This window comes from Colletes latitarsis, chromosome 11 (assembly GCF_051014445.1).
Source record: "Colletes latitarsis isolate SP2378_abdomen chromosome 11, iyColLati1, whole genome shotgun sequence".
In the NCBI taxonomy this organism is placed as follows: Eukaryota; Metazoa; Arthropoda; class Insecta; order Hymenoptera; family Colletidae; genus Colletes; species Colletes latitarsis.
In genome coordinates this window covers 16,748,296-16,772,165 of record NC_135144.1, presented here as the reverse complement: position 1 = coordinate 16,772,165, position 23,870 = coordinate 16,748,296, and the positions used below count along the sequence as shown (strand labels likewise).

Sequence of the window (23,870 nt, the reverse complement as noted above, 5' to 3'; positions counted from 1 at the left end):
TCGCGTGAGGCTCTAATAATTCGTGGGGCTGTGCATGCTGCGTAACTGTAGATTGCCTCGACCCTTTCGTCAACAATTTTCGTTGAACGCATTGCATGCATACGGTCACTGGTTCTTTTCCCAGGTCGGGACGCTCCTCTGCGATCGTTTCTTTCGATAATTCTCTACGTCGTACCGAAGATTTTCGTGATTCGAATTCCAGCTTCCCTTGATCGTCAGATTTCCGTTTAACGTCGGGATCTTTTTGAAATGCACGAGATTCAGATCTTGTTCGAAGTTCTTGCGGCTTTCCTTGGTTCGTTGCTTCGAAATCGGTACTTTGTTTGTTAGCGTCTATCGATTTGGACTTGCGTTGTGCCACTTCAGTTACATCAATCGTTTCTTTCTCGTCTGTCTTAACGTTTTCTCTATTTCTAGGATCGAGATTTACACTGGATTTTCTATTTTCTTCGAACGGAAATATCTTTTCAGGAGCACTAACAGCAGGGTTAAGTTTATCCTCTTCTTTACTTAACTTGTGTTTTCGTGCTTTTCTCGTTACAGTTTCAGATTTTGGTAATTCATTCTCCTTGGTATCTGCTTCAAGAATAGTCTTTTTATCGACATCGGTTGAATTTTCTTTGTCGGTCTTATCTTTCTCGGTAGATTCCTCTGGCCGTTTCTCAGAACGTTCCGTTTTTCCTGAAACTTTTTTCAACATTCTAATCAGAAACAAATCTTTCAGTTTTTCCTGGAACGTTTTCTTCGTAGCCTTATCTTCACGATCCTCCTTATCTTCCGATTTTCTTTCATCCGTTACCGCAGGAAGTACCTGTTTACTTTGCTCTCCAGGAAGCGTTTGTTTGACTTTCGCCACGTCCGGTTTCATAAATTTATGTTGTTCGCGAAGATTGAACTTCTTTAAGTAAGCTGGTTCCGTTATCTCTGGCGTCTCTGCGTCGATCTCATTTTTCACATCCGTATCTTTGATCGACGATTTCGGAGCGTCGATCTTTTCATTCGAAACGGCGGTCGCGCTCTTCCTACCTGGAACTTGCGCAGGTGGTTTCACTTGTTGCTGCAAAATATATTTAAGTACTCGTGCCTCGGGGCTTATCAACTTTGGATACATCAACGAAGATGTCATCGTGCGTCCACTCAGAGAAGCTCCTTTTCTTTTCGTTTTACTCTGCTCTTTCTCGACACTTTCTTCATCGTTTTCCGGAGCCTTCGCGAGAACAGTATCCTTAGGAGATTCCTCCTTCGATTCCGCTACATTTTCTTTCGAGTCGACTTTAATCGATTCTTCCTTCAAAAATTCCGAAGTTCTTCGACAAACGTTCGCTTCCTCGGTTGCTTCAGATTTTACCGGTTGCTCTTTCGAACTTTCCAAAGTCCTTTGACAAACGGTTACCTCTTCCTGCGTGTGCTCGACAGGCCTCCGACGTACTATAGATTCGCGAGAAGCCTTAACGTTAGTGCATATTTCTTTCTCCTCTTCTTCCTCCGCGATGCAACACATCGACCACGGTTGCATCGAGTCCTCCTTCTCCATCGTCCTACAGGATCGTTTTTTGCTTTTATAATAGTTTTGCGCGTCCCGATCTTTCTTGTGGCATTTGCAAACATTCTCGAAATCCCTTTTCGATTGCATTCTATAACTTTCGTCCCCGTCAATGTCGCGATCTCGCCTCAAATTACTCCCCCGATAACGACTGTGAACAGCTTTCAACTCGAGCGACCAGTCGTCCCCGCGATTTTGATCTAGCAACAGTTTTTCCATGTCCTTGCTACCGACAGACTTCGACGACCATTCTTCGCTGTCCGAGTTCGACGAGTCTTTCAAAGGATAGATCGAGGTGCAAGGTTTAACTTCTTCGCATACAACGAACTTCGTGTTTTGAAACGATAGATCCGATTTATCGTCGTTGGTCGCGTCGCTGTTACTGATGTTCGCGTCTTTGCATTGGCATTCGGTTAAAGTGGACGATGTATCCTTTGCACAAACTCCGATGAAGTCGCTGCTCTCTAATTTCATCGAGACAGTCGAGTCGGTCGATTTCGAGACGCAGCTGCAAGCGTTGCTGTTCTCGCCGCTTTCCTCCGTGTCCGGTAGGAAACTTAACGAACTTTGTTCCTTGGTCTTCTTGCGTTTGTTTCGGATAGAAGTAACGAGCTTGCTAGACGAAATGTTCGATTGCTCGGTCGTTGTTTCCGAACTCGATTCCGCGCACGGCTGGGACTTCTTCTGTTTGCTCGATGTCTACGAACGATAGTGCAAAATGTCTCATGGAACTCCGATAATGTTATCGCCAAAGAAAATACAATAAAATTATCACGTTCTAGACGTGGACCTGTTCGAAACGATAAAAAATTATTCGAAAATAAATCGAATTATTTAGCACGTTCTACCAGGGTGATCCTAATTTTTTGATTTGAGTATGACACAGAGGCTTGAACTGTGTTTATCATTGTTTGTTGTAGGTATGGATTGAATTATGGAATATAAATAAATACGAATGGTTAGGGTGGTTGAAACGTAACCGAATGATTCTCGAGAGAAGCTCGTTTTTGTATAGAACCGTTTGGTGGAAAATTCCAGAAACTAGATATGGCTGTCGTCCAAGCGTCAACGGAAAGTTAATGCTATGATCTGACCTGCAAGGTTCAGGGCCCGTGCGTTGTCTTTGCGATGCTGACTCGTAGTCAATTGAAATTAGAAAAAATAATAAAAATAGAAAGAAATAATAGCTCTCGATGTTGCGTCCATTAAATCTGAATCTTGATGACGACTCTTAACACGTTGACTATTCTAGTTCTCCCTGTCTAGGGTATACGCAATATTTTTTCAAATTGTCCACCATGACAGTCAACGTGTTAATAGTCGAATATAAATTAAAAAATTTTTATATTTCATTAACAATCCTTATACATATAAAGCGTAGAAATTATCTATACATTACTGCGAATTAATTGCAATAGTCAGTATTTGATGACAAATCAAACAAGATGCTAAGGTCGTGAACTTCATTTAAGGTTATTAAGATAGTGCTATTTAGTTCACAGAAAGAAAGTAAAACTGACTTAACACGTGAGAATCTCGTGGTATAATCATAAAAATCAAATACCTTTGAAGTTCGAAAATAAAAAAAAAAATATCCGTCACGATCATCTGAAATATTATACAATTTATTAAAGTTTTAAAGAATGAAATTACTTGAGTATTTTCATTAGCTTCGGAACAAATGTAAATGTTCACGTTTCCAGTCATTCTACGGTTATCAGTTTTCACGTTGTTAGCTGATTTCGAATGCCTTTTGCTTCTCGCGTCCTCGTACACATTTTCCTTTTTACCTTTGACGCTTCCTTCGTGTAACTTCTTCGGACACGAACGTACGATATTATATCTTTCTTGAGGTCGATTTGATTTTCGATCTTTTTTCGTAGATTTCGAACGATTTCTCGAATATTTCTGAACCGTACGGGATCGACTCTCGTGTTTAGCTTTCGTTGGTATCTCTTCCTTCTTGGTGTGGCAAACCGACTTGCCGAGGTCCTCTTTTGGTTTTTTCTCGAGATCATTCGTTTCCTCCTGTTTCTAGAAACAAGATAACGTACCACTAATACGATAAAATAGTTTTAATAACGTTCAAAATAGCAGTCTCTGTAAAGATACTTTTGATTATCCCCGTATCAAGATCACTACTATAATAAAAGCTGACCACTTTTTCAAAGGCTTAAGTATTTTGGATACTTGCTTCATAAATACCATTGCACATTGTTTCGCGATAATCTGCATCGCTTCCTTGATCGAACTGTTGATCATCGCCGTTAATTTTTCAGGGCTGATTGTATCATCCAAATCGTTTTGTTTCTTGGGAGGGCTTCCACAAGTTTCGGGAGCACATTTTTCCTTTTCGCAGGTTTTCGAGTCACAAGCATCGCCTTTTACTTCATCCTTCTCTTTCTCGTCCGTCTCTGGATCAACCTTGTCGTTTTTATCGTGGCTGTGAGAAGATGGTTCTTTCATGATTTCAGACGGTGGTGGAGTTAGATTCTGAGCATCGGTGAACACAGACGCATCGATCGAGAGGGGAGGAGGAAAACTTGTCGCTTTCACATCGTACAATGGATAGATTGCGCTCGCGTTACTGATTTTTGGTGACTGTTCTGAGTTTGAAAGTTTCTTTGAGTTTGAAAGATGTTCCGAGTTTGAAGGATGCTTCGAGTTTTGTGTAGGGATTGACTCATTGTCTTTTATCTCTGAAGATTTGGCGCGTTGGTCGGAAGGAATCGCCGGTTTTGGTCTTTTGGGACTGAATAATCTTCCAAGTCCCATTTTAATTTAACGAAAATTGAAAAATCTGCAAGAGTTTCTTCTTTATTTTTTTCTTTTTCTTCTGTCCTTGGTGAATTTCGTATTACCCCTCAAATACAAGCGCTTTCCTTTTGGAAAGGGAGTTGTGTAATTTTTAAAAATATTTTTACTTGCGCTGTTCTCCGTTTTCGTCGACATCGCCAAAGTTTGAGATTAAGAGTTGTTTATACTGCGGAATTTTTCACGATACGTCAATGTAGATTCTAGATGTCGGTTAAAAATTGTTATAAAATCATTCTTGGTTATTTAACTTATCTTTGTTTGTTGTTCCAATTGCTTTATTTTATCACGACGCGTTAATTTACTTTCATTTCGAATACGTAGGTGTTAATTTTTATATCACATATTACTCCAAAGGTTATACATGTTGACAACAGCGAGGATTTGAAACAATCGACGGTATCCGTGAATCAATTAAAATTATAAAAGAGGTATTTTTACTTTAGACGTTTTAAAAAATAACAATTCTCATACATTTTCTGAAAGCATAGAGTATATAGAATATATTTGTAAAATTTTATTGAAAAATGTACAATATTTTGAATGAGAAAAAATTAAATCTATACTTCATTTTCAAAATGTTGTCATTTTTGTATTTAAAAAATTTGTCATTTATTCTGATTCGGACAATAGTCATTTTTATCTAACGAAAATTATATCATAAGGTTTATTAACTTAATGAGATATGTATCAGTACAACGTTTTAAATTAAGATAGAAATGTTTTTCTGTTATAAAATGTCATAAATGTTATAGTTTTTCTGTAACCAGATTAGCACACTATCTTAACGAGCTGATAAAAGTTAATTTCGCATAAAAGTGTAAAATATCCTCACCATTTTACTGCGTCGAATCGTTATTATCAGTTGTTTCATCAGCAGAAGTCGAAGCACCAGATTTACGACCATCTTTCAAGCAATTGCAAGTGGACATATCGCTCAAAACTTCTGGATCCAGGGAATAATCGTAATATGATGCATCATCCATTTGTTCCAACGTTAAATTTTGAGAACGTCTCTTACACTTATGCTTTTTACACGTGACTGGCTAAACATTAATTATATAACTTAACAACACTCGCGATTCCGATAATCAATATCTATCGTTAACATTTTTAATCACCTTGAACGACCCAATTATTTTGTTAGCAAATTTCTTTACAGTGTCAGATTTTCTACGATTCTGTCCTTTAGCAGGATACAACTGCTTTACTTTTTTACTTTTATCCGCTTTTTTAGATAAACGTATCAAGGGTATGCTATCTTCACGATTTTCGCGACTTCTCTGACGCACGTTCTTTCGAAATTCACACAACACGTTTTTATAAGCTTGCGTCTCTTGATAGGGGAGCTTGTCGTCTCTGACAACCGGTCTCATCTTGAAACAAAACGGTTAAACAAAAGAGTTTTGAAACGAAAATGCAATTTTAATGCTTACAGACGTTGGAGGGTGGCACACTATGATGCATTCGGATTTTTTATGCTCCATTTTCGAACGAACCGGAATAGTATCCTGTTCGTGTCTTCTAGCTTCCCTCTCGCGAATTAATCTGACCCGATCGTGTCGCTTCAATTCTTCAATTAATCCCGGACTTTGGTACATAGGTAAATATTTCTTCACCCTAGGCATTTCGAACCTTTGCGTCGATATTCCTGGATAATCTCTTGGGTGCCCGGAGACTTCGTCGCGTGACCCAGAAGAGGACCTTCTGCAAAGGTTTACCTCACGCTGGGGATGACAGCGACAAGGTCTGAAATACAGTATCTTATTAACGTTAGTCGATAAACGCTCGACTGGCTGATTTATTTTCTAAAGTAAGATTAATACCTTTCGCGTAAAACGTTCAACGGAGAAACATCCTCGTAAGGTCCGTAAACATCCATTCTAGAGTATTGTTGTGTAGGATACGTAGGACGATCATATCGAGTATATTTATCTTTGCACGGCTCTCGTTTCTTTTTTGCCTTTCTTTTGTTTATCGATCTTTCACTGAAGACTTCCGGAACTTCGTCTAATCTTTCTTCCGCATAGTAGTCCTCGCGTTCTTCGTCCCTCGTATATTTCCGACGCGCCCTTCGAGATGGTTTCTCCTCTTCGTATTGTAACCTGTGAGCGTGAGGCGTATTATCCTTTGAAAATATTTGAAAAAATGTTCTTGATTTCAAGATGCTTTGTTATAGGTTGCTGGTGGACTCCCAAGTCCTGTTTCTTGACGTGGTTAACGTGTTGATAATTATTGGACAAGATTTGAACCACCAGCAACCAAGAATAAGATACCTTTTTTACAACTAATTTTACTTGAATTCTCGCTGGCGTTTTCTTTTTCTTCTTTTTCCAGAATAGAATTCCTCCTCGTCCGACACAGTAGACTTCTCCGAACAACTTGGTTTCTTTCGTTTCGATGATTTGACGCGATCCCCTTCTTTGAGCCTGAACAAAATTAAAAATTATCACGCACTCGAGAAGCTTCCTCAATTCCTATAAAAATAACTACGAAAGGTAATATTTCAATACCTTCTTTGGTCGCGTTCTTTCCTCTCGAAAGACGTTTCCTTCCTTTCTTTACTTCTTTCCTTAAAATCTTTTTCAGAACCCTTTACACCCGAGGCTTCAATATCTCTTTCAGTACGTTTACTTTTCGCTTCCCTATCGCGTTGATAGAACTTTGTTTGAGTGTGTCTGCTTTTATCAGGTAAATCGGTAGACTTGTCGATTTTCGATTCAACAGTTTGCGAATCGACGGATATTTTCTTAGCTTTCTTACCAGCTTCTACAGGTTTTTCTTCTGGATTCTGTACCTTAGGTTCCTTCATCTTCTTCTCTTCAGAGCCTCGTTCCACGACTGTTTCGAGTCTCTTAGATCTAGTTCTTTTCTTCGATTTATGTTGAACGCCATATATTTCCAACCCCGCAAGCGGATCGTGCAACGGGGAATCATACGAAACAGTGGATGCTTCCATAGCTCGTTCCTGAGTCGACTTTTTCGTGTCCTCTTTCGCAGACATTTCCACAGTTTGTTCTTCAGACATTAATCTCTCCGTATCCCCATCCGTAAACTCGGTCATTTTCTCTGTTCCTCTACGAGCTATCAATCTTTTGATATTCTCTTTCATAGACGCGCCACCTTTCATCCTAGTCTCTTTACGCACAGTTTCGCTTATTTCCGTCGTCTCGTCCTTCGTTTCTTCCAAATCGCTTGGCTCCTCGTATTCAGACGAGTCGCTAAATTTTTCACGATACTCGGATCTATTTGCATCACGTTTCTCCAAAGTGTCCTCCGTGTACTCTGTACTGCTCTCAGAAACAGTCGTTACATTTTCAGTTCCTGTTTCGTTCACGGTTTTCGACGCGTCGTCCGTGCGTTCGGATATAGTGCTCATATCCAACGAATAAACATTCCTATCGTCGGTCGTTTCGTGCGTGATCTCAGAGGTACAGGAGCAAGGACCCTATAGGTACAAACAATTTTTCATGAAGGTTCGTTACCACAAATCGTAGATTTAAAGAAATTGTATTTAATTTTCGTTACAGATTGATATATGTTTCATAATATGTGATATCTGTTTCAGTAATGGACTTTGTTTTCTACGTTACCAAAATATTTTTAAGTAGCTACATAAATGAAAGGCTAATGGAATTAAAACTAAAAGACAATATAAATTAACACAGTGTCGATTTGTTAATCTCCCATTGGGGAAAACAGAGTTACCGCGTGTTGCGTGCAAACAGTTCGGTACAATACCAGCCGAGCAGTAAAGAATATCAGCTGTACCAGCTGAGTTCGCGATTAAGAATTATCAAAGCTCGCAAATTGCTAAAATCTTGTAAACAAGATTAAATAGGGAACATCCTGAATTTTTCAAATTAAATATTTCGAAGAATAATTTAACTTTTAACATTTCCTCTTTTAGCCACTAGATGGCTGTTACGAAGATCTTTCTTGTTTGACGTAAAGGCTCTGCACTACTGTTCCTAATTAGCAGGATCTACTAGAATTATTTTTACCAAATAGGTCACTAGCAAATCCTCGATCAAACGCCATAATTTCCGCTGTTATAATCGAATAAAATAAACGTTCGATGTACTACCACAAATTCGTCGTCCTTCGTTATATTCAATGTCTTTCTGTCTATGGAGCTTGAGGATGCTCTCACGCCTGATAATTCGTTGACATCTTCCACTTGCCGGGCGCATTTTTGCGCCATTCTTGGCCCCTGTGTTTCGTCCACTTCGAAATAAGACGTGCATTTCGCAGTCGAGTCCAAATACCTGGTTCATCGTGGTTTCGTTAATAAATAGATATTAAGAACTAGGAAATCTTCTACTTGTTTTCATTTTATTGAAATTACATTTTGAATTTCACTTTTCGAAGAATGAAATTTTATTTTAATCGAAATAAAAACTACCTCGGTAATTGCTTCGTGATGAATTTCTTTTCGCGAGGCCGTTTCAGATTTAAATTTTCCATTTCGCTCGAATCATCCTCCGCGGTTTCCTTCCTGAATTTCCTTCTTGTTAGGCGTCTGGTATCGGACGATCTATCCTCCATTTTCAGCAAGGTCTCGTTCTCGTCGTCGCACGAAGACGAGCTCGACGAAGAATCCTTTATCTTTCTAGATCTTTTATACGACTGTACCGGTATCGATTGCTTCCTCCGAAGCATGCAGACGATTTTATTCATAAGAGAAGGCCGTCTCGTTTGCAATCCCCGGCACGCTTTCTTATCGTCCTGTTGATCGAACGATTATAATTATATACGAACGTTGATATTACGCCCCTCTTTGACGAGTTTCGATGAAGAATTACGAACGAATCGGTGATATCGTTGAATTACGAGGATTCAGAACGATTCGTACTTCAGCTTTACGGAGCCAAGGAATCCTCGCGACTGCATCGACGATTCTATTTATACGACCTCGTTTCTCCTTATCCCTTCGATCCTTCGGAAGTAATTCTTCCGAGCAGTCGTCTACCTCCACGTGTATTACTTCTTCCTCGTCGACTTCCTCGCTCGACCAGGATTCCGTGTCGGCGATCGAGGTTGATGAATCGGAATTTCTCCCACCGGGTGGCGAACGCCACGGTCGCTTTTTCAATCTGGCACGAACGTTTCTACGTGCCCTTACCACGAAACAAGACGTTGGCGACTCGCTGCTCGAGGATGTTCCTTTCGCGAACGGTTCGTTAAATATCTGGATCGGAAATCACGCGATCGATGAGCCCCCGTGGAATCGGATAAAATGAAATTGCACGAAATTTCGTTTAAATCTACTTGAATCGTCACGTCGTCTCTAATTCTTTGCGCCTCGACGTCTTTGAACGTTTCTTTTCGTTTCTCGATCTCCACTTCCCTCGGAGATTCGTACTGATACGCTGAAACGTTTATAATAATAAGTAATAAAACTTCAGTATCGTTATTTTATTCTCTTGGAAGTTGTTCAAACTTGTACATCGAGTACTCACTATAACTGTAACTAGTCCCGGAACTCTGATCGGAATCTTCGACGCGTTTGTCGTCCGTTTGCTGAGCCACATCCTTTTCTATCTTCGCTACCTTTTCTTCCTCTATCTTCTCGACCATTTTTGGCTTCTCAACTTTAACTTCAGGTTCCACTTTTCCTTTTTCTTCTTCTTCTACCCTTTCGTCCACTTTTGGCTCTTCGACTTTAACTTCAGGTTCCACTACTTTCTCCTTTGTCACTGGGAACTGATCGTCCGAGGAATCTCTAATGTCAAAATCAAATGCAAAACAAACGATTAAGTAAGCTTCTTCGAATTTTATAAAATTCTTCGTCAGCGATTTCACTTACTTCTCCTCGCTCATGTCGGACAAGTCACCGTATTCGATCGGCGAACGACAAATCGTGCACAAGTTTTGCAAATCCGCGAAACACTGCGTGCAAAACAGACCCACGCAGCCGGGCGTCGGACATTTTATGTGTGGATCGTCGTCGGAACGTTCCACTTCGCCACATAATAGACACGCATTCTGCTTTTGTGGAAAGAAGACGTTCAACCACGGACACACCGCCCACAATCTTTCCTTGAATGTGACTTTCTCGATTGCTTCTCCCTTGCCTAGGCCAAACTTCCGGCGTAGCTGACGCCTGGCAAACTTTAAAAAGTTTCCCCTCGACCTAGTCGCGTTTGAAAAAAAACCGTTAGAAGTTTCACTCGTTTAAATAATTGTATAATTAAACTTAAATATATCTCCAAAGTTTCAACGTTTGTTTAATTCCTTGATCGGGGATCACCCCTTTCTTGTCGAATTTTTTTCTCGAAAGTGCGTAGGATTTCGGGGGTATGTCTATTGACCAAAAATGATCGTAATCGAGAATAATTTTTCCAGAATGATTTGAAATTTTTTAATTTAATTTTTTAATAACTTTATAGCGAAGCCTTTTTTGGCCTTCAGAATCTCCCATTAAAATTTTTCCCAGGAGTGGACGAACACCCTGTATACACTCCTCGATCGACTGCACAATATCCCGTCGTCGTTTTTCACTTCCTCCACCAGCAGAAGTAGCGTCACTAATTGACCAGAACTTTTTGACCCAATATAGTCAACAAGCTCCTTTGAAAGCTGACCACCCTTTCCTTCGTCAGTACCTGATAATGTGATTGTACAGCCAGGTTGCTCTTTGTTTCGCTCTGTCGGGATAATACTGGCACAGAACCACGTGTCTCAGTCGCAAACCGTACGGCTCGAAGACTGCAATTAGCCAGCAGAGGATCAGCAATGCGATGATTTGAGTGTATCTATCCAGATCGGGTGGCACTGGTTCTGGCAGGCAGAGCATCGTGTCCAGTTCCGTTTCCTTTCCGCGTGGTGTGAACGCCCTGACGATGCTTCTGTAGAGATCTGCCAAGTACCCGTCCCCGGAAACGTGAATGGTCACTACGCTTGGCTGTTCGACCTGTGGATCGTTATCGTATTTCTGTATAGAGAAAAGAAACTTACGAAGCCGAATTCAAACACATAATTTACCTTACTTTGAAATCGTCCGTGGATCTGAATGATATTCAGTACCCAGTATAAACTGTAATCTATCGCGATGTAGGACATGATCTTGATCGTAACCATGCCCAGGAATACCGCCGATCTTGCCAATTTAAGTTTCTCTGATTTGATTAACATGACGGACGACAGTGGCACGTAACGATTTTTTTCACGCGAATTGAGCGGTAAAACCGTTTCCTTGTCCTGGCGTGCTCTTATTAAATCGATGGTGCGCAAATCGCTGGTAATATAGCGATTGTCGAACCGTTCGCTGGTCAGCCATTTATAACGATAACGTATTACTCTAAAAATATTTTATATCAAGTATCCGAAGTGAAATTATTTTCGTTCGTGTTGATCGGACGTCGGGCACTTTTAAAGAAAATTGAGTAATGACCAAAATTATGATTAACCATTAGTCAGAATAATCACGCATGATTTGACAAAAGACTATTTTAGTTAATCACGATTACTATCGGTTGTTAGTCGCAATTACCAAATGATCACGTTCGTTTACCTGAGAAGGATAATAAAAACGAAGACGGATGTAACGCAGCTTATCCAATCGAAGAAATCGAAAAATTTGTCCGTCCTCGAGCGTACTTCGGTAATAATACCCGTAGACACTTCTTCCAACGTTTTGCTTTGGTTCGTCTCGAAATGGAAAGAATGAGAGAACTTAACTTTAACGTAAAACATCGCCTTCATGTGCATCGTGAACCTTTTTATTTCTGCAGGTCGTAACAAAGAAAATTTGAACAGGGATTGTCGGTTAGAAATTTTAAACGTAGATTTACTTTTTCGTACGGCGCCAACCACAGCGTCAGATATGTAAGAGACCAGCATGCATATGAAATCTAATGGTTTCACTACGTAACAAAGAGTACTGACTACGTAGGTCACGTTGCAAACTGCTCCCATAATCGGACCCAATTTCGCCTTGCAGTCTGCAACCGCGCCATCAAAAACGCTTTGACATCTATCGAAAGGGGTACCTAATTTCTTATTGCACATGTTTATGACGCTTCCCAACCACTGGAATACAGAAGTAATGACTCTCACTGAAAGGCAACGATTTTCAATGAAATCTCTTTAGAAAAATTGAAAAACTTCAAACTGTATCGTGTCGAGTTTACACTAACGTATACTGAGAACAATCCTTTTGATAGCAACGAGGGTCTGCTTAATTCTTTTCACAATTGCTTTAACGGACTTTATGACTTTTGATATCACGTCCCGCAGAGCGTAATACGGTTGCTTCGCCAAGTCCACGATAGTCTTTACCGCTTCCTTTAACTGTTCCTAGAAAAGAAAACAGTTTCTTCGATATCGCATCACCGAGCACGTAGCTTATATATGTTTTATATACATATAATAAGTAAGGAAATTCGTTATGGACGGTACGTTCGATGATCGTAAATGACGGATTCTAACGACAGAGAATTATATAGCCGTACTTGTGCACAGGCCAGTGATTCCGAGAGAACGCTGGTGTTGTGCAAAGTGTTCTTGATCGGTCCGGTTAAGGCTAAAATAAATGCGTACGCCATTAAGGCTCGTCTACCTCGCTTCGAGAAAAATTGTGGTAATAACAGGAACACCACGCAACTGGAAGAAAAAGTGTGAAATGCAGGTAAACGCTTGGAACGAGGCAGGAAAGTCGAATGATGGAATATACGAATATACGATTCTACAAATTTTCAATCAACCCTTTCTATAAGAACACCATTGTTTTGAATAAAAAATATCAAGTGTTTCGATAATATAATTAAACTGGAATTAGGAAATATACAAATACTTTTTACATTCACCGTATGTTTATATAAGATTAAATTTTCAGATCAATTTGTGCCTCACCGTACTCGATAAGAAAATGCCAGTCCAAGCGTGAGGGTTACTCCAATTATCGTGCAAAGGAACGTTGCCGACGAAAGTTTGAAATTCAATTGAAGAACGAAAAATGCGAAGAATATGTACGTGAGGATTATACCGCCGATAAATCCAGCGAAACTTTTCGCGATGTAATTCTCCAGAGTGCCGTCGGTACCGATCGCGACGATCTTTCTGCAGGGCCAAAGATTTTTTGGGAAGGCAAAGATCTTGCCACAGAACGATTTCACCTTCTTCTTGAAGCTGCAGAAGTTGTATAAACATTATTGAAACAGGAACGAGATAAAAATTTTCGGTGTAGCTTGGCAGGAGCGCGATTTTCTCGGATCTCACCGCAATTTCGTTCGGCGAAATCGCTGTCTCAAAGTGTATTGGGGCTTGGCACCCCCCGCGATCTCGATCGACGTCAATTTTTCATTCTCGTACTTTAACCTCGCTTTTTCGATCTTCCTGGCTTTCAGGACTAATTGGAAAAATGCCATGATCCGACTGCCAGCCCGTCGCTAATATATCATACTGCTAGTTACAACTGAAATTAGTTTCCCTTTGCGTCCTGTTTAAAAATTCATCGTCGACACTATGGTTAACAGGCTACTGTAAGCAAAGCTTGACATTTTCTATTCGACAACAGAATTCGAAAGAATCCCTCGATCGTCGAAACATACGCACGTCGTTAATTTCTCTATTCGTTTCGAGATATTCATAATTTGTAATTCGTTATCGATAGTGCCGATAACGTATCGTAGGAGCAAACGATAAATACGTTCAAGTTTTAAGTCGCCTTATAACGCTGATAACAATGTCTATCTGGCGTTTTGCGAACGCGTTGCACGATATATTTTAGCAATGCTAACGCTAATAGCGATCAGGGAAAGATTCAAAGCAAGAAACAACGCCGATAAAGTAATCTCAATTTCTCGTTCTTACGAGAAAATATCGAACTCGGGCGTAGGTAACGCGATCGATTGCAATCGATAACAAGAAAACGAAAACCGATAACGATAACCTTGTATTTGTTGCGAAAAGGGATACACTCGGTAGATACATAGGGGATACAAAGTGGTTGTCTCCCGATTTAAATAATGCCACGCAAAAATCGCTGAAACTGCTCCGTTTTCCGATTCCTCTGTGAGATGGCGTGAAACTCGTAGTTCGATCATTGGAGGGAGATAACACGAGCGTCAGTGCTCGTGCGCGAGTAGGAAGAGAAAGAGCGCCTTCGGCTCTCTCGAGCCAGAACGAGTGGTCGAGCGAGGCGACGTAGAGGGGCGCCGAATCTAAGCCCGATAACGAACCAGCTGGTGGCACTGTCGTCGTGCGACGTTTACGTGGAGGTACGACCTTCGCGAAAATCCATTTTCCCGTGGCACACGGTCGATGATTCGTACGGTCGGGTCCCGAAAAACGACAGAGACGGACGGTTGTACGCGGAGAGGAACAGGAAGATTCGTCGACCATCGATCCACGGGCGACTCTCGATCGAAACGAGGCGAAAAGCAAGACTAAAAGGGGGGGCGAAAAAAAAAAAAATAAAAACATAAACATGCCGTGACCGCACTTCGAGTGACACCAAGATGTACTGTAAGACCGTAGAAAATCCGCGGTGCTCATAGCACGTACGATTCTCGTTCGAACGACCGTCGTAGGTAGTCGTTATCTGTGCTCTGGTGTGTGCGAGTGTGCTCGAAGACACGCGTGTGACCGTGGGTGCTGCTCACCTCCGCTCGTACCTGACCTGACCCAGGTGGACCGCCTGGACCAACAACGATGACTACGAGGGAGTTGTACAGCAAGGTATGGGCAACTCTAGATTCACCTCGCGGACAGGTGCATCGCTTTGCACGGATCTAGTTCCACTGTGACAACTGGTTTAGCACCGCGCGACGAGTTTGTCTGTTGACATTTGTAACCGCCGTTTCATGGAATTGTTGGCTCGTTCCGCTACGGACTGGAGAACCGTGATGTCTCCACGAAAAAAACATCGTAAAGTAAACGTGCGCGTTCGTAGCGATGAACGAATTTGTGATATCATGGAAAAGCTATTGGTCGATCGTGTGTGAAAAATCTGTTGTATCGTGACCACGTAACCCGGTTTAGGTCGCGTAATGTCATCCTGTGCTACATTTCAAATTTCAAAGGAAAGAGTATCCGCTCTACGATTGGATGGACGATTAGGACAGATTCTCGGGCAGCTGTCTCGAAAAACACTTGATGTAAACACGAATGGTCCCGAGGGACAAAGTTCTTACGTTTTCTCGCGAGCTTTCTGTTAATGTTGCACAGAGTCGGCGGTCGTTTCGGAGTAAACGTCCGGTGTAAGTAGATTTAACGAGCCTCTATCGATTTTCAGGTTGTTCATGATAGCGCGTTCCTGTTTCAATTTATGAGCTTCGAATAATTCGTGCACGCGAAAATGCGCGACCATGCTCCAGTTATTTCGAATTTGAGGCACGGTGTCTCGCTGAACTCGAACAGGGTTGTATATATTTTTTTAATGTATCAATATATTTTTTATTGTTCCACGTGTAAAAGTATCAGTGGTCGGATAACGAATAATTGACGAGATATTTCAAATGGCGTATCTAAACAAGCGGTTTAGAAAATTTGTATGTAACGGTTGGACATGATATTCTTCGCGAAGTATTTATTTTTTGTCGAGAAAGAATCGTTATAGTTTCGTTTAAAAAAAGAGCGACACTGCGCTTCATCGTTACGCGCGTACGAATAAATGCGTAAGAGACGGAAAGTCAGAACATTTAAAATCGTTTGATTTCAGTTCAATTCTATTCTTTGTATTTTAAAATGTTTTTACGTTCAGCTCGTTCGAGTTTTATGGAACTCCCTGTATATAATTACGCAAAATCGAGTAAAACTTTCTTATTCTCTGGCGGTACAGCGCAGAATGCATAGTTAATTGTTTGAGAAAATAATGGGATAGACAATATATTGGTTCAATTAGTAGAAGATGTATACATCATTGGCTCCGAGTGAAGGTATCTTTCTCAGACTAGATCTAGGAACAACTTTCACGAAAGGTGCCCGCTTCTTTGAACTGATCTGCAAGTGATTCGCAATATTCTTAGGCATACATAACTCTATTTAAAAGAGCATTAAAGTGTACAGGTACATTTACCTGATTTCCCTCTCATGGGAAAGAAAGTCGCCGACAGGACGGTTAAATTTAAATAATAACGATCGTTGCATTCTAGTTGAATTTCGAAATTTATTTCTCGTTAAGATGTTATGTAAATTTGAATTCCATCCATGTTTTCAGGTCTTCGGTATATCTGTACACTTACCGTACCTTGATCGATATTAGTTTGCTTTTAGTAACGTTTATGGTGTTCCGTTTCGTAAACAGAACGGATGACGTTCGAAACGTTCGAGTTCAGTGTAAATGGCGGAGAAGTTCGAAACGAATAGATTCCTCTTTAAAACAAAAATCAATAACTGTCGTTAGAAAACAAGGTGACTGAAGACCTAAATTCTGTTTTCAAACCAGATAGCACGATTATAGCTATTCGAGCTGGCTTGACAAGCGCGATAACGTTTGTTATGTGCAAACGTATTGCCTTTCAACAAAAGTCTATCGCGTAGAAAAGTTTGGCGTCTATGAACGCGAAACATTGGTCGTATCGGTATAGTCCCCGGCGGTGTTGGGCACAATGCAATCTGTTCATAAAAATTATGATGATCGTGTAAGCCACTCGGACGATTACTAAATAAAAAATACTCGATAGTCGTTAATAATTAATTACGAAAAGATCGAATCAACAAGTTGATAATGGTACTCGACAGTTTTTAACAGTTTTAGACAATTATTATTTTTTAAATAGTATTTCAAATAACGTTGTTTCAAACTTGTCTAGATTTGGAGAATAGTGCTGGTCCCTGGCGTTCACCATCATTTATTGGCGTATAATGTCCCCTTGGATCGAAGAATCGGTGGAATTAATGCACCTGAAACGAGAGTTTCGTTTACGTTAAATTAAACACAGTCAATGTAGAAACCTTGTTTAGAAAGCGACGTTAAATTGCAATAAACATCGTCGCTAAAACTGAAGTTAAACATTCTAAATAATTCTGTGGCTAATCCACTGATCATTTTGTGGTAATTCCTGCTTATGGTAAAAGTTTTAGATAACTGGTTGAAGTTATATGCGGACAGCGGACCAGAAATGTGAGAAAATACGCTCTATGCGAGAATGGTGTTTAATACAGCTCGAACCTGCCCCGTTTAAGGTCGTGCAGTAGCTCTCCATCTTGGCTGATTTATTGCCCGGGTCAGGTGAATTGCGAGGGTTGTCCGAGATCGTGTTGTAATTTTTGTCGTTCTTTCAACATTTAATATTGCTTGTATCGAAACAGTGTCGTATTGATATTATCGTCGAACAGGTAAACCAAATAACACCACAATAAAATAAAATCGTATCTTTCAAACTGAAGAATAAGTAATAATAATATTTTCTTAATTTTTGCCTAGAACGAAGCTATAACCCAGTTTATATAATCACCGTGCACGATAACGATTACAGAAGTAACAAGTTCATCGTCGAGATCTACATTCGCTCCGGGACGATGTAATTGTTCGTTCGAGCGTCGTGGTATTAATCGTGAGAAAATCGTACGCGTAAGGTTAGCGATAATTGAAGGGATAAGAGAGTGGACGAGTATAATGGTATCCGTGATTGACGCCAAGTGTGTGGGCTCGCGTAAAGTCAGGGACGACCATCGCCTATATAGAGCGTGCATATTGATCAGGACATCTTAGACACGGTGCCCTATTCATCTCAATTTGCCGCCATTCATATTTAAATCATGGTGCTGGCTGGAACTGGGTAAACTTTATTATTCACTTTACGCGAAAGTACTACAAAATAGGATATTGTTTTTTCACGGAAGTTTTCTCATTTGCGCCGCGTTTACCAGAAATCGATTTACGTGCTAGAAAATTATGATAAAATAAGTGCCCGGTAGTATGGGACTTTAATTAGTTTAGAATGCAAGGAGGCATTGAATTTATGTTCCGCAACAGATCGAAATGTGAAACCGAGTCCCGATCGCGCCTTTACGTTTAAAGGTAAGCTAACCCCGTTCGAAACTGTTGCTCGCACGATCGGTTCGTGGAACGTGATCGGTAGACTTCGCTCGCTCGTTCTTAGTTCCCTTTCTCTTAACACAGAAAAGCAAAACGTCTTGGAATAGGTCGTTCTCCTTGCTTCTTCGTGCCCCGTCGCGGGAAGACTGAGGGTACCATCGCGGAGGCTACTCTATTCCGCGTTGCCGTGAGATTTTATCTGAAAGGTCAACGAAGATTTCTTTCAAGATTTCGCGCAACGCGACCGGCGAAAAATTGTCCGGAACGTAACGACCGAGAGGCAGCTGAAATATTAATCCACGTCGGGCGTCGCGGACGTTTCTAAACGCGAACGATATCGGCGCGTCGCGTGCTACGAACGCCCATGGGCGTTCGACGAGCATGCTTAAGAAACGCGACCACAGTATTTCCGCACGCGCGAACTGGACGTTCGACAGGAATAGATTGCTTGGATAAATTAGTAATCATGGATTAAATAATACAAAAGTAGATTTATTCTATAATGTTTCTATGGCTTTAATGTGTGTACAACTACGATTGGAAACCATATACATACGTTCGTTCTAACATCTTGCTTATACCATATGTGCCACGGCCACTTCGATGACAGAGATTGATAATCGCAGTATACATATATTACAGCTGTAATTATCGATACCTTATAACTATTCAATTATCGAGTTATTGGAATCGACGATTTTGCAAAAGTAAATTAAAATCAAAGGGCGATAAGTGCTTTCCACGATAACGTCGAAAGGGTTAACTTAAATAATAAGTAAATTGCACGTTATATCAATTTCTTTATTACGTATTTCGGTGAACTGTTCATCATCGTTTACCTCCGTAATATCGGACACTTTCAATCTCCACAGATTGACTCAGCATATCCTTAAAGGAACGAGTGGAACTCGATGAATCGTGATTCTCAGTTGCGATGACAACGCGATACGGCAATTTAGCGCACAACAAAACCGTCGACCGTCTAAACACAGCGTTGTGATCGCCCTTTTGTGCAGCATCCGTGGAAAAAGAGAATTCCTCGCAGCAATCTCCCACGAAGGCGTCCCGTTTCGTGATCTTTTATACAAACCGGGGACACCGCTGAAAATACAAACTCACATTCTCACGGTCACGAATTTTACTCGACAAGGACTCTGCGTCGAAATTTGCATTCGCAGTATCGCGTTTCGCTGTTTTTTTTACGCGGTAGGTTGTCAGTATTCATAATTGAAGTAAGTAATGCCGATGATAGTACACCACGAACATACCACGCACGACTGATAAATATGTGGCAAAGTTTACTTCGACGTACAAACTGTCTCTCCGTAGATTTTAAATATGAGTGTTCTTAAAAAAAAAATACATTTATTTTAGATTTTACAAAGAAATGGATATCCAATCTCGGTATTTGCTAGGTTTTTCGTTCCCTTCTTCTGCAAAACAGATTTTGCACAACTTAAGAAAATGGTTGAAATAAATTTTACTCGGTTTATCGCGCACCAAGAAATTAGTCTCCCTGAACCGTTTAATTTAAAAAAAAAAAATAAAGTCGATATTTTGATTAGTTTCCAGGAAAGTAGCTTGTAACACTTCGTCCGGGTGTCTCTGTGTATAGTTTGCACGAATGGAATCGCCGCGTGTGTCAACTTTAAAGCTATTTACCCGAGATCTACTTTTTCCAAGCCGGTGTCTTTAGAAACTCATAACTAGACTGTGGATCTTTATTCAAATTTTTATTTGTATTAATAGTATAAAATGGTAGCTTTTCTTATATTTTTGCACATCAAGTGCATTATGTAGCTTTTCGAGAATAAAAATTTCTCATAAATGCATAAACATTCTACTTGTAACTACAATCAGTATGATATCTAGGAATTCTCCTATTTTATTAAAAGAAATATTTCACTTCTTCAAAGTCTCCTCTTCGCAGACTGTTGTCATTTAAAAAGTACCATGTTTAGAAAATCCCTTTCGGAAGAACAAGTGGACGAACTTATGCATTAGCCCAATATTTGTTCGCGCGAACGGTATGTTGAAACTTTTCCCCTTTACACTTTGAAATTTTAAAAGGATCGTTAGGAACGTTGGTCCAGCTGTTTCTCAAGGCAGGTCTTTGTGCCCGCGTGTTCGTTGTTATGGTTGATCGAAAGGGAAACTCACGGGAACGTAGGGTGCAAACGTAGGACGCGTGGCCAGCTGCCGATGTCGGCGATGCCAATTTCTTACGCACGCGGAAAAGAAACGTACGTGGGAAACTTGACCTGGTTATATTCTCAATAACGGGGAACCCGGCACGTTTCTCAGGAGCAACGCGAACCGCGACGATCGATCTCGCGACGACGTATACGACGTCAAAGCGGTCTCTTGAGTGCAACGCGATGCTACGAATGCGTTTAGAATTTCCTACAATATTGCGCGAATTAATGTAAACGTAAATGATTGTTTGAAATCTTTACGTGTATAGAATTTGCATAATTATCGTTGTTACGACTGTTTTCACGATAACGCTAAAGCGTGTAGGACTGTACAATCTGTTGTATCCGTACTGGATGATAGTATGTATGTCATTGTCAAACGACCATCGTCGAAACTCCGAATACAGTTAGTCTTCCTACGTCGATCGTTAGAGATTTCAGGAACGATATCGTTCAAATTGTAAATTTAATGTATTTCATTTTGCAAAAACAATTTTTTCGGAATGAAAATTTCAATTTGCGTGTAATTTTCGCGTGAAATTTTTAAACGGTGACGAAGTCGAAGCAAATATTGACGAATGTTACGTGTTTAAAGTTCGACGACAATGGATGCAAATGTTATATAAAGCGTCGCGAGTAAACGAACGACCATCGCGTTATTCCGTGTTCCGTTTTAAAGGTAAAATATATACAATTTCAATTACGTCTCTCGAACGCTTTATAAAAAATTCCACCGTTTAGGTCGCATTATGTTACAAATGCCAACGTATTTTGTCAGATCGTTGACCTTTTAAGCGACTCTTTTCTTACGTTCGAACGCTCTGCGATCTCAGCAATACGTAATCGATAACTGTACATTTCGGGTACATTTACCTGTTTTTATTTTGTTTTATATATGTAAAATATTTTCGAAACTGTTGATCGTACTAAAAATGTTTCAGACGAAAGTTAAATCGTTTCAAAAAGCACATAAGCTAATGTGAATAAATCTTTTTTAACTTTATATATCAATAAGTAAATAAAATAAAGTAGATCGTTATCGTTCGGTACGTTGGATAGTTGATTTTACATTCTGGCGACGAAATTAAACGATTGAAAATGGAATAGAAAATTTTCGCGTCGGTGATTTCGACGAATCGGTATCGCTCGCGAGACTACTGTATCAATTTGTATTTCGTTGGGAGGAATCTGTGATGGTATGATTCATTCCTGAGTGGCCTCGTCGCTGTTGATAAGATTGCAGGTTTCATCCTCTTCCTACTTTCACATAAATGCATTGACTAATTTGACGTTTGTCGGATCGACTCATCGTTAAATTCCGATCGTCGTATCTATCGAGTGTTTCCAATTTACTTTTTGTTTATTATAGACGATACGAGTGTATGAATCGTACTTATGCTATAAAATCAACGGTGATTTCATTCGTGTTAGCGACTTATTTAATCGACGAGGCTATACGTTATTCGATATCGAGGTAAAACTAGGTATAAACCCTTTAAGTTCGCGAGTGCGCTGTTAAATTTGATTTATTCGCGCTATAATAGACCGCGCCGAAGTTTTAATGTCGCGGAGCGTGTGGTAAAAAGTTGCGTAGTTTGAAGATTGAAACGAGTCGTGGGTGGAACGCGACAGAAGCCGTAGATCGGTGGACGGTTGGCAAAGCTCAGACAACATGTGAGCGGACTGCATTTACACAGGCGCCAAAGCTTCCCTGATACTTCTGCAATACGACTGAGCTACGATGAAAGTGCCTTTGGGGGCTATCATTTTCCACGTTCAGAGAATATTCCATGATAAATGTTAGATCGCTGAGTAATTTTTGTCCGTGAGAACAAGAAAATCAAATATTTACTTTTTAAAAACACCTGCTGTTCGGAATCGAACCAGAAGCATATTGTATGCTTAACACGTTACGTTATTAGATAAAGTTTCAAAATATACAGGGTGTTTGGCCATCCCCTGGAAAAATTTTAATGGGGGATTCTACAGGCCAAAATAAGACGAAAATCAAGAATACCAATTTGTTGATGGAGGCTTTGTCAAAAAGTTATTAACGTTTAAAGTTCTGCCCGTATTGAATTTTTTTCTCGAAAATGCGCAGGATTTCGGGGGTATGTTTATTCACAAAAAATGATTGTATTTGACCCCCGCAACTGAAAATAATTTTTTTAGAACGATTCGAAAATTTTTTTTTTCGTCGAAAAATTTAGGCACCTACCCCCTTGTCGATTTTTCTTAAAAACTACTTTTTCATTTTTAGTAATTTTGTTTGACGCCCTACAGAAAAGTTGTCTAATACTTTTTTGTAGGTACCCACGAGCCCTACTTCAGAAAAAAGTTTCATTGAAATATATTCACAATTGTAGGAGTTATGGCTGTTTGAAAATTGGACCATTTTTATGGGGTTTTTCTTATTTTGCGGGGTCAAGGACCAACTTTTCGAATATTTTTGTGATTTGTACATATTCTCCATCAAAATACGCGTAGTTTGCTTTTTTAAACATTGAAATCGTCCAATCCGTTCAGAAGTTATGACGTTTTAAAGATTCGCATGAAAATTCGGGCAGACATTTCAAGCCTCAGATTATATTTTCGGTAAGGAATTTTTTTTTCGAAAGTGCGTAGGAATTCGAGGGTATGTGTAATGACCAAAAATGATTCTAATTGATCTCTGCAACCGAAAATAATTTTTTTAGTATGATTTGAAAAATTTTTTTTTCGCCGAAAAATTTCAGCACCTATCCAATTTTTTTTCTCGAAAGTGGATAGGATTTCGAAGACATGTGTATTCACCAAAAATGATTGTAATTGACCCTCGCAACCAAAAATAATTTTTCCAGAACGATTTGAAATTTTTGAATTTAATTGTTAATAACTTTTTAACGAAGCCTCCATCAACAAATTGGTATTCTTGATTTTCGTCTTATTTTGGTCTCTAGAATCCCCTATTAACATTTTTCCCAGTGGTGGCTGAACCCCCTGTATTTCATTGTTGACGATCGACGATTAATAATTATTATTAGCCTCCTTTAGCCGGGAATTATAAATTTAAAAATGATACAAATTTTAGGAAATCCTTTGACGATATCCGCGTCCGTGACACTTCGAAGAATTAAATGTACAAAAAATGTGGAATACAAGATTGCTCTTTTTTTTTTGCTTTACCTTGATATGAATTTGAAGGTAAAGAAGTTCGACGCGGATGTTGATCGGCGAAGGAACGGAATATTCATGAATGAAACTTGAAAATTTGCGTAGCTAATTACAGGTTACCTAATCTATTAGAATCGTGAGAGAACTGAAAGCATTAATTAATTCATGAAAAAAAGGG

At 39.9% G+C, this 23,870-nt stretch overlaps 2 protein-coding genes across 6 annotated transcripts in view; one reads left to right on the top strand and one right to left on the bottom strand.

Annotated features, from left to right (window-relative positions):
• Positions 1-2,111: 2,111 nt before the first annotated feature.
• Positions 2,112-14,261, bottom strand: LOC143348470 (uncharacterized). The gene is made up of 21 exons (XM_076778698.1): positions 13,580-14,261; positions 13,214-13,489; positions 12,814-12,964; positions 12,499-12,658; positions 12,154-12,417; positions 11,874-12,087; positions 11,345-11,660; positions 10,966-11,273; positions 10,167-10,493; positions 9,820-10,082; positions 9,594-9,729; positions 9,213-9,519; positions 8,763-9,085; positions 8,445-8,625; positions 6,871-7,805; positions 6,655-6,786; positions 6,184-6,462; positions 5,794-6,106; positions 5,479-5,733; positions 5,193-5,403; positions 2,112-2,242 (listed from the first exon to the last, which is right to left on the bottom strand). Exons 1-20 carry the CDS (start codon positions 13,726-13,728, stop codon positions 5,197-5,199), a joined length of 5,496 nt encoding a protein of 1,831 aa, XP_076634813.1. The 5' UTR covers positions 13,729-14,261; the 3' UTR covers positions 2,112-2,242; positions 5,193-5,196.
• Didum (dilute class unconventional myosin) overlaps positions 14,239-23,870 on the top strand; it is a 25,531-nt gene continuing 15,899 nt past the window's right edge. For all 5 annotated transcript variants that reach the window (XM_076778692.1, XM_076778695.1, XM_076778693.1 and 2 more), the window contains exon 1: positions 14,239-15,040. In XM_076778692.1, coding sequence (XP_076634807.1) covers positions 15,014-15,040 — 27 coding nt within the window. In that variant the 5' untranslated portion in view covers positions 14,239-15,013. The remainder of the gene's footprint in view (positions 15,041-23,870) is intronic.